General features: G+C 31.6%; 1 protein-coding gene across 4 annotated transcripts; it reads left to right on the forward strand.

Moving 5' to 3' along the window:
• The first annotated feature begins 2,467 nt into the window (after positions 1 to 2,467).
• LOC128882496 (golgin-45) lies at positions 2,468 to 10,846 on the forward strand. Of its 4 annotated transcripts, XR_008458438.1 has the most exons (9): positions 2,468 to 2,719; positions 3,108 to 3,283; positions 3,440 to 3,646; positions 3,926 to 4,125; positions 4,231 to 4,359; positions 4,456 to 4,681; positions 4,780 to 4,896; positions 8,240 to 9,453; positions 10,525 to 10,846. XR_008458438.1 is itself a non-coding variant. In XM_054134104.1 (7 exons), exons 1-7 carry the CDS (start codon positions 2,668 to 2,670, stop codon positions 8,300 to 8,302), a joined length of 1,326 nt encoding a protein of 441 aa, XP_053990079.1. In that variant the 5' UTR covers positions 2,472 to 2,667; the 3' UTR covers positions 8,303 to 10,495. The 4 variants fall into 4 exon arrangements, 2 of the variants coding, with proteins under 2 accessions (XP_053990079.1, XP_053990080.1); XR_008458437.1 differs by having other exon boundaries at positions 2,472 to 2,719; positions 3,108 to 3,646; positions 10,525 to 10,845; XM_054134104.1 differs by lacking the exon at positions 10,525 to 10,846 and having other exon boundaries at positions 2,472 to 2,719; positions 3,108 to 3,646; positions 8,240 to 10,495.
• Positions 10,847 to 11,472: the final 626 nt, after the last annotated feature.

Below are 11,472 nucleotides of genomic sequence, written 5' to 3' on the forward strand. Positions count from 1 at the left end.
ATTTTAATCAGGAAAACCTCACCAATATGTTAGTGAAATTTGTATTAAAAAAAACTTAACAATAAAGAAAGTTAGTTTGTCGCATTATTGTTTCACAGATTTGTAGGCATTTAAATTTTTTACGATCACCTCGACTCTCACAAGGAATGTTTTTTAGGTATCCGCCTCCAATTGTTTTGATTTTTGGATATGTTTTAAAGGAGCGAAAAATAAAATATACGTATTTTTGTATTTTCGCCTGTTTCATATTTAGGAGTTGAAACGACCCCCTAAAGTTTCAGCTGCAATAGGCTATCTCCGAAGCTATCATAAATAGAAGAAAACTTTTCAAGTAAAAGTTTCATGTTTTCTATCTGCATATAAAATCTGACCCTAAATTTTGTAAAAAAAAATAATTTGTTTATAATATTATTTTAAAAGTAATTACAGTTTATATAATGATTAAGAAGAACATTTTTTCTGAATCTATTGATGTATCGTATACTGTGTTTGCCTCTTACATTTTTGCGCATTAATATTGTACGTACACCCTCGCTCATAAATATGTGGACACGTACTACTTTCAATGAATAATTAATGTAGATCGTGAATTATTATTATACAACTTTTGTTGCTAAATTCTATATTGGATATATTTAACAACATTTGATTATATTAAATATTTCGACTGCCATATTTAATTTTTTAGTGGAACTATGGGATCGTTTAGATAGAAAATTTCAAAAAGAATGTTCAATATATCAAACACATTTATGGCGAAATATTACAAAATAAAAGAGATAATATTACTTCGGATACTATGAAGAAATTAATAGTATCCAAGTTTGGTAAAAAAAATGATAATATTATCTAGTTATCTCTAAAGGTTTTTATCATTACTCATGTGATATTAAAAAAAGACTATTAATAAAATATATTCGCTAATACAACATAAACATATTGAAAGATAAATAATACAATTGATATTAATAGATTTGCAACTGTTATTAGATATTTAGTGTCCACATACTTCTGAGCGGGGGTGTATTGTATCCATCGCGCAGATACGCCGCTCCGGGTCGCGATCATGTCAAATATAGACGTACGATCACTATCTTTGTTATAGGTTATAGCTATTGTTTGTCGCAAACAACACACATATATAATCAGGTACATGTTACACATCAATAGATTCAGAAAAAAAAATATGTTCGTTTTGGTTATTCTATAAACTGCGATTACATTTAAAATAATGTTATAAACAAATTCTTTATTATAAAGAAATTATTTTTTTTACAAAATTTTGGGTCCGATTTTATATGCAGATAGAAAACCATGAAACTTTTTCTTAAAAAGATTTCTTCTATCTATGATAGTTTCGGAGATAGCCTATTGCAGCTGAAACTTTATATCATTTCACCCCCTAAATATGAAAACGGGACAAAATAAAAAGTAGGTATACCTTATTTTTCTGCACTTCAAAACTTATCGAAAAATCAAAACAATCGGAGGCAGACACCTAAAAAACATTCCTTATCAGTCTCTCTTTCTTCTTCATCAAACTGTCTTTTTTTACTTCGTCGACGCTTCGAAATTCTGGACGGATTCCAAGCTGGTCGGACTTGAATATTTGGTTATACATACAATGTATACCCAACCGAGGTGTCGATTCTGTTTATACGCCGAACGCCAATATAGAAAGGGACAGCCAGTAGAGGAGAGAAAGAGAGGTCGAAACAAATCGGAGAGACTATATGTATCTCATTTTCGCTCGCTAAGAGCGAATTATGTTTCTCGCTTCGTTCAGAAACAGTAGAAAGCGCCACCTCGTTTTCATCGGCCAGCCGTGTCTCTATGGGTATTACCATTTCTATGCAAAAAATCTGCTGTAATACCGACCAGCCAAATCGGAGAGGTCACATCCCGTGTCTACCCCCCTAAGGGAATAGACACGGGTAATGCAGCGAGGTGACAATACCGGCAAAAATGGGCCTAAAAAGGGGTTCCCGATATTTTGCTTTTCGTCCTTATATTAGCATATTTTAGGTTGAATGAGGGCTCATTCGAAAGAGGAAGGTCCAACGAAGGGTGCTCTGGTCATCATTTGAGTCTCGAATTCCATTTAGTAACTTAAAAATACTTCCATTCTACGGATGTGTTTTGCTCGACTTTTGTTCAACTTTGGACGTTGATATTATTAAATATCAACACACTATCGTTCAATCATAACCAGAGCATCCTTCGTTGGACCTTCCTCTTTCGAATGAGCCCTCATTTAACCCAAAATATGCTAATATAAGGACGAAAAGCAAAATATCGGGAACCCCTTTTTAGGCCCATTTTTGCCGGTATTGTCACCTCGCTGCATTACCCGTGTCTATCCCCTTATTTTGAAAACACTTTTACACTACACAGTTAGGACTCCTTATACAGTCTTCATGTGGTACGGTCCGAATGAAAACCAATGAAAATTATCGAAACTTCCCCAGTGTGCTGCAGACGGCGCTACAGTCAAAAATCTTCGAATCTTACACACCGACACTGGTTTCAGTTCTCATCTGCGCTTGGTCTCTCTGGCTTTCACTAAGCAGTATGATTAATAATGATTTACAGGAAGTAGTTCAAAAATTATCATTTTATTAGTATAACGAATATAATTATTTAAAATATATCCAAAGTAATATTAAAATGGCTACTGTTCCAAATTCGACGAAGGATGGGGCACAAAGTAAATTACAAGGTTAGATTTCCTTTTTACGACCCACTTGTATAAACTCTTGGTTTCAACGTAACTCGTGAACGATGCACACATGGAATTAAGTTTATTTTAATATAGTTATATAATTCTTTGTGTAATTTGTACACATTTAACGTCTGTAATATTATATTTCTTTTACTTTTGTATATAAAATTGTATCTGTAAGACATACTCTTGATGCTTTGGTACATTTAATACAATATGTTGGTAGTTTTCCATTACTGTCATTATTAATTAAATCACAGGAAAATATGGAAATGGAAATTCATTGCAAAGTGCTAGTGAAAGAAGTGGTTAATCTTATATTTAGTAACATTACTTTAAAAAATTTTTAATATCGTGTATTAATCTGACTTAATTAACATTTAAGATGTACAAACAATGCATTGTATGGGACGTACGCAAGGTGATGGCATGGAAAATATGATGACGGAAAAAATTGAGAACAAACAGACAAAATACCGCCTCGGAGACACACTTATTTATCATCCAACTAATTTGAAACAATTAAGTTCAACTTCTCCAGTCACTCCAAATGGTCCAATAGTAAATTTAGTACCAAAACATGTTACTAGTGTAAAAGATGAAAAACGTCTTTTAAATTCATTAAAGTCAAAGGAACCAAAATTTGTTCCATATGAACCATATAAAGCAGCAGTTAACCCAATCATTCCATATAACAAAAAAGGTAAAAAATTACAGAAAACCAATTTAGATATGACTGCCTCTCGAGTTGCTGCAATGAAAATTCATGAAATGAAAGTGCCACCAAATGATACTACTAATACAGGTGAAGGTATCAGTATGGAGATTGAGTGGTTACAAGAAAAGAAATCATATGATGCAGAAATACAAAAGCTCAAAGAAGAAAACAGTCAACTTGAAAATCAATTGAAATTTCAAGCACAGGTATTAATGCATCCCTTTATACATATCAGAAATTACAAGTGTATTAGTGTATAAAAAGTTCATAATTACCTTTAAATCTATTAAAAATTACTCATATAGTCATGAGACTTAAAGACTTATATATATTTTTTATTTTATCTTCTCTCTTCTCTTGAATTATTTGTTGATATTATGTATACATATAATTTTTATTTGATATGAAAAATAAATGCATAAAAATATATTCAAATAATAAAAATACAAAGATTCAAAATGTATATTATTCATTTCTTTAAATAGGTTAATGGTGAATTGAAGAATTTATTAGTAGCTGCTGTAGGAGAAGATCTTGAAACGAAAGTTCATTTGTTAACTGAAGATAAATTACAACTTGCTCGAGCACTTTTAAATTCAGTTCAACACCTTTCAACGCATCAGGAACAAACTGAATGGTTGGCTGGTCAGTGTGAAGTTTGGAGAAGTAAATTTTTAGCTAGTAGGTAAATACAAATCATTCAATAAATTTACCAAAACGCGTTTTCTCTACTATTTCTATGTGTCGTATTAATAATTCTACAGTAAATTATAACTTATTACTATGACAGCTTAATGGTTGAAGAACTTGCAAAATGGAAAGCAGCTCTTTGTCAAAGGACAACAGATCTTCAAGAAGCAATAAAAAGGCTCTTAGAGGATCGTAATCACGTTCGTGACATGTCCCTTAAAACATATAGGTTTGTTTATACTTTAAAGTGCCTATTTAGTTATAATAAACGCAAATTTACAAATTTTTGTTTCAAAACATACATAAAGATAATTTTTCATTTCAGAACTCTTAGTATTCTTCGTGAAAACTTTGATCCTGTTGGAGCTGCCTCTTGTAAAAGACATGAAATACCAAGTACAAATATTATAGATTTAGCACAAGGCTGCTGTCAACTCGCAGAAATTCTGAAAGTCCAACTTTTAAGTGGTGTAGACAATATTAATTTACAACGTGAAATCAATATAACTGGTCTAGATATGAAAACTCTTGCTGAAAAGACTGCTGAGAAAGTATGTTTTTATTTCAATATTAATTGTTTTCAGGATCTGTATTAATTTTATTGTTAATTTCTTAGTTTCAAACTTCGACTTCTTACATTTATGTGCAGGTACTCATGAGTCCAAAATTGCTCATGTCTGGAAGACAAGATATAGCTTGTAGCGCAGTGATGGGAGCAGCTGTAGCAATTGGTGGCCAAATATTTCTTCCACGATGTGATTCAAATGTAACTTGTTGTCCTCATTGTAGTGGTGAAACTAAACAAGTTTAATTTTTATATACCAATGATTCCTTTAGATCAAGGAAACTGTTCATATATATTCCTGTATCATTTTTACAGTTCGTTTAAGTCTTAAATGTGCTACATTATTTTTCTATTTAGAATTATTAATTTTTTGGTATTAATGGTATTAATTGACAATAAAAAAATATATACGTAATGTTAATATGATTAGATATATTGGAAGGATTAATAATCGCTCTCTGAAAATAGAACGTAAATGTATTGTAACTAAGTAGTACTCTTGTGATATACAGGGTGCCCCAAAAATGTTGTAACACACTGAAAGGGGTGGTTCGGGAGGTGATTTGAAACAACTTTTTCCTTAGCGAAAATGTTGTCCGAGGCTTCGTTGAGGAAATATTAACGAAAAACACTGACCAATCAGAGCGCGTGGATACCGTTGGAGCGGCCGCGGTAGCGAAGGCTATGAGCTAAGCGGCCACGCTCGTACGCAAACAAGTGACTCGACGTGCATCGAAGGACATTGACACAGCCGCTTAGCTCGTAGCCTTCGCTACCGCGGCCGCTCCAACGATATACGCGCGCTCTGATTGGTCGAGGTTTTCTCTTAATATTTCCATAACGAAGCCTCGGACAACATTTTCGCTAAGGAAAAAGTTGTTTCAAATCACCTCCAGAACCACCCCTTTCAGTGTGTTACAACATTTTTGGGACACGCTGTGTACTAATATAAAGTTGTTTTATATATTTTTTAAATAATTTTTAATTAGTAATAATCAAAAAATATTATAATTTATTACTTTGATTCTAGAACAAATTAATTTTATTCGAATACATGTATAGTAGTTCCTTGCTTCAAGACAAAATATCAAGAGCTCCAGTTGTCTGGAATTGCGAGTCGGAAATGAATTTTACGTATTTCAAAACCGAAGAGTGTGTCTAACAAGGGAAGGTTGCGATCCGGACGAGCGCTTTTTGAACAAGACCAGGCTCAAATGATGGGGGCTAATGGGCAAAAAAGGAGTGCAAAACATTAGGAGTATCTGGCCAGCCGTTTTTATAAAAAATGGCTTTAAACATTTACAGGTTACTAGAATCTAGATATATGAAAACATTCAAGTTCTTAGCAGAAGCTGTCGTAGCTGCGAGTGTTACGGCGCAGGTTCATGTTCTAAAGTTTTGTGGGTTCTGGACTCGGCAATGGAAATTTTTTTTTTCCAACTGCATTTCTATTTCTTATTCCTTTTTTTACTCACTGTTACATAAATAATATTTAAGAATTATAATACTCACTGCTATATAAATAATGTATAAGAATTATAAAGTATAGGATGTTGCTACAATTTGTAATAACACGTTTTTTATTAATTAATTTATTTTTTATTAATAATAAGTGTGGATAAAGCGTTTATTAAAATAAAATTCGTTTTTTAATAATTATGTATTTGGCTACTGAATATATATGTGCGCAGAAATTGTAAATAATATAAATGTGAACATAATATTATAATGTGTACATGCAATACATAATACAATAGTAGAAGTAAACATACAAATATATGGGATGTGGCGTATTTATTATTAATAAACTATTATCAGTATTATTATTAATATTAATATTATTATTAATAAAAATGTATTATTAAAAATTGTAGTCAACATCCTATACTTTATAATTCTTATATATTATTTATATAGCAGTAAGTAAAAAAAGGAATAAGAAATAGAAATGTAATAGTAGACAAAAAAAATGTTCTATTACCGAGAGTCTTGAACCCACGAACTATAGAATATGAACCTGCGGCGTAACGCTCCCAGCTACAACATCTTCTGTTAAGAAATTGAATGTTTTCGTATATCTAGTGACCTGTAAATGTTTAAAGCCATTTTTTTATCAAAACGGCTGGCCAGATACCCCTAATGTTTTGCACTTTTTTTATGCCCATCAGCCCCCATCATTTGAGACCGGTCTCGTTCAAAAAGCGCTCGTCCGGATCGCGATCTTCCTTTGTAAATGTACCTGAGAAGGGTGAACGAAATGTATCTAGAATGAGTATAGCCTTGAGTGCGTCCCGTAGTATATGCGTTCGATCTTTACGTACATGGAACTGCAAGGGCTTGCGTATTGTCCTATTTTTGTCTCGACAATGCAAATTTGAGACCTCTCAATAGTCGTTTCCGCTAGATAAATGTTCAAACTTGTGCGCAAGCTCCTATAGGTAGTCTACTTTTTCTTTTTTGTATCATAATTAATAATATTCAACAGTATTTCGCGATCAAAAGAAGCAATATAGTGGTGCGACAGTGCTGCCGCGTTGTCTGAACTAACGCTGCTGAATATTGTTAATTATGACACAAAAAAGCAAAAGTAGACTACCTATAGGAGCTTGCGCATAAGTTTGAACATTTATCTAGCGGAAACGACTATTGAGAGGTCTGAAATTTGCATTGTCGAGACAAAAATAGGATAATACGCAGCCCTTGCAGTTCCGTGTACGTATACAGTGATGTGGAGCTGTGTGAGTGCGTACGAGCGCATACAAGGCACGGGAGTCCAGTCCCTTAAAGTGACGATTCACATGTATTAGTGTAATAACTAATGGTTATATTCTTTATAACCATTATAATAATGGTTATATTCTTGATAAAAATGAGTTCGAACAGCATCTTGGCAGTGTTCTGAGTACCTAAGACAGTAGGAGGTGGGGGGGGGGGGGACTTCTCTACACGAAAAGATTTATTTCATTAATTCAATATTAAATAATTGAAAAGAATGATTAAATAAGATATTCCGACGTCTCATCAACTTTGCAACTAATTTCTTTAAGAGTGTAATGATATTTTATGAAATTATTATAAAGATGAAAATACTCTTTTGAAGAAACTATGAATTTTCATAATATTGAGAATATCTGCAACGTCGTCGAAAATATCTACAAAAACTTCAGGTAAAAGGTTTATAATTATCGATATCCTGCAATATAGGAGAAGAGAAGTTTTATAAAAAAAAATAGAAAAAGAATTAAAAAGAAATTGTTTCTTTTTATAAACAGTTTCAAGAAGTTTCACCGATATTCTTGATATTGCGAAAATTCACAATTTCTAAGGACGAAATGGTTTCACACCAAGGATCGTTTTATTGATAAATCAAAAATATTTACATTATTAATATTATTCGAGCTACGTTTTTATACAGATTGAAATATGCAAATTGGCGAGTTTTCTTTGTTAGTCAGAGCTGTTTGTAATGACTTGTAAACGGAATATTTTCAAATTAACTATTACGAGATCTTATTATTATTTTAACAATAAATTCGTTTTGCAGGGTTTAATGTATAACTCAACGGATCGCGAGAATTCACGTTCAGTCCAGGCTGAGAGCTCGTAGGTGTAACATGTTGGTTTTTACCAGCGCTGTTTTTAGACGAACGCAAACGTTTGAAGGGAAGTAATCTTGGGTATTTTTACGCTCGCGTACCTACCATCAGTCTTTCTTGGTATTCCGTCTTTGAACCTTCGAAAAAGCTGTTGTTACAAAGAATCGAAAACGTTTAAAGGAAGTGCGCGCACAAAAACGCAAAACTTTTCTCTCTACCCCAGCGTGATTTTTCTCTAAATCAGAACTCCAGGATTCAAAGGATCGTTTGACACCGCGTGTTCTATTTTGGAAAAACAGTAAATACTTCAAATACCATGCCACGTGATCTTCTAAATCGAAAGTGCGTCTGCAACGGATCGTTTAACAATATCCATTGTGATCGCCAATTTGGTTTAAGTGAGCGCAAGTTTTATTAACGATAACTGAACAAGTTTAAACGTTCACAGGGATATAATTGTTTCAGTAAATGGTTAAATATCGATATCGAATGTAAAATGAATTATGATCGTTGAAGTGGTAATTTCCATGTAACGTGTACGCTAAGTTTAAATTTCCGAGAAGGAGAAAATTTCTGTTAAGTCGGCGAGAATGCGAAGACACTAGACGGAGTTATTTATGTGATCTATTTTCACGCAAGTTGTGTTACCTTACTGGCCTAAAAATATCTGTGAAATTTGATTAGGGACAACTTGATGCTTCGGTATTATCTATTTGAATATTTATACTGGTTCCGAGTGTGATCGAATACGTTGAAAAGTTTTCGAGGTTTCTCTTCTTTGATCGCATTGTACGCAGTACAATTGGAGTAACATTGAATTTGTTGTTGCATTTTCTGTATTGCTTTGTTAAACGAAGCAAACTTTTGCCTATGATAATTTTATATATTTATGAATTGTACGAATTCTGTAAACTGATTCACAGTGACGGTGAAACTAAGATAAAGTAATGCATTGATTATAAGTTAATATTCTTATTATTACTTACGAAGATTTAATAGTAGGTTGAGAGATATAATGACAATAATTCGGAAATGATTTCATTTAATCGTATAATCAATAACATTTCGGTAGGTAAATATAGATTTAAAATTGTTTTTTGGCAGTTACAGGAATATTTTCATCGCGTAATCGAATATGGATGATTAACGATAAATACTTGAAGTACGTATTAATACGTTTGAAATTACGAGAATTAACTCTTTTACCCTCGAATTATTTTGGGTTGAACTTGTGTAAACTTATTTATGAGGAATATGTAGGGTTTAAATGTTTGAAATATAATCCAAAATTGAATTCCGAAGATATCTCAATGAAACAAAAATCAATTTGTCTATTTGTTTTTGTATAAATTACAAAATTAGTTTTTAAGTTTTAAAATAACATCTGATTTTGCATATATCCAAACTGGATGTAACGAATAGAGACAAATAAATGAGATAACAAATAATGAAATTCAGTTTCAAAATAATAAAGATAATACGTAAGATAATACTTAAATATAATACTCTGATTACTGTAACTTAAGGGACTATTATCGAAAGCGCAAAAGAAAAAAATTTTTTATTTTATATAACAAACAATTGTAGAATTTCAATGTTACATATAATAATAGACATGTTAATTTAATAAATTACAATTTGTGTTGTTTATTTTGAATAATTTTGTTCATTGTTATAGCCACATAAAAAACCAAACAAATTATTAAAATATAATTTTGTCGGCATCGTACAAACCAGAGAAACAAAATGACGGACGTTTGATTTTTCAACACTATTTTTGAACCTTGATTATTTAAAAATATGGTTAAATATTAATGAATGAGTATAATTCTAGTTGCAACGATAGCTATAAACAAAACTATATTTAAATAATTTTTTTAATTTTTTAGTTTCAATGTCAAGTTATCGTGTAGAATGTGGAAAAAGAGGACAAATTTCATGTTGCTGTTATCAACGAAACAAATCATTAAACATAAACCAAAAAAATTGTGTTCATTAATTTAACATAACTACTATTATTATTAAAAACATTGACAACCACAATTTTTTGTTATTTAAAATAAAAATTTTTAAAAGAAATTTTTTCTTTCGTGCGTACGATAATAATTAATTCTCTTTAATGAATATCGAATTCAATTTCGCTAATGACTACAGAAAATAGTAATAATAATATAATATAATATAACTGTTATTAAGTATCGATTATTAATACTAATTTCTTTACAAAACGAAGGTTTTAGGGAGACATTGTAAGTTCGAAATACGAATGTGGTGTTTCATGGTGAACAATCAAATTCATAATTAATTTCCTTAAAATTCTACCAAAAACTTACTAAAGAAACATTATTATTAGTTCACAATTTACGTGTAGTATACCGTAATGGAAAATAAGCCGATCAGTTCGTTTTTAAAACACGTCGACGAAAACACGAGGCAAATACATTCTTCGTCGCCAGAAGATAATGAAGGAAATCGTTCATTTGGGCACAATTTTGTACCAGTTAAAATTAAAGAGGAAGAAATCAGCGATGAAATCCAGGTAAAATGTACTGTTTCTTTTACTGTTTTATATTATGTTTATTATATCAAAAATGTAAATACGGGGTGAGGCACTTAAGGGGGCAAACCATGTTAGGAGGCTAAATATGAAGTGTTTGTGCTTAGTTTTTTTTAACAGAGAAAAATTTTCTTAATTTTATTTTAATTTTGTGAATTTGTTAAAAATGTTTTAAAGTACATTTGATAATTTTTTCGATTCATTTCACCCAAAAATCTTTGAGATATCAGTTGTTTTCTCAGGGGAATTTCTGGAAATCATACTTGTTATCCGAAATCAACGAAAATTAAGATCATTTTTCTCTGTATAAACAAATTAAGAGAAAAACTTAATATTTGTTCTCTTACTGAGGCTTTTCCTCTTAATGGTCGAAGTCATCGGGAACGCGCGAAAATCATAACTATATTCAACAATTTTTTTTTTAATAAGTGAGTCAACAAAAAATCTATTTGCAGGGGATTATTATAGGTTTATTGAATAATATACACTGCTTCAAACAATTAGTGAGACACTTTTTCAAATTGTCGTAACTATAGGAGTTTTCAACCGATTGAAATGAAACTTCGTGAGGAGTACTATTGGCGAGGGTTGACGCGAAGGAGTTAATTCACCTCCTTAATGGCG

The sequence above is a fragment of the Hylaeus volcanicus genome, unplaced genomic scaffold, assembly GCF_026283585.1.
Source record: "Hylaeus volcanicus isolate JK05 unplaced genomic scaffold, UHH_iyHylVolc1.0_haploid 12004, whole genome shotgun sequence".
In the NCBI taxonomy this organism is placed as follows: domain Eukaryota; kingdom Metazoa; phylum Arthropoda; class Insecta; order Hymenoptera; family Colletidae; genus Hylaeus; species Hylaeus volcanicus.

Bases quoted from the DNA above. Each gene is read 5' to 3' on its own strand.
- LOC128882496 (XM_054134104.1), top strand. From the start codon at position 2,668: ATGGCTACTGTTCCAAATTCGACGAAGGATGGGGCACAAAGTAAATTA. The intron at 4,126-4,230 runs GTAAATACAAAT...TTACTATGACAG, and splicing joins AGTAAATTTTTAGCTAGTAG to CTTAATGGTTGAAGAACTTG. The intron at 4,360-4,455 runs GTTTGTTTATAC...TTTTCATTTCAG, and splicing joins ATGTCCCTTAAAACATATAG to AACTCTTAGTATTCTTCGTG.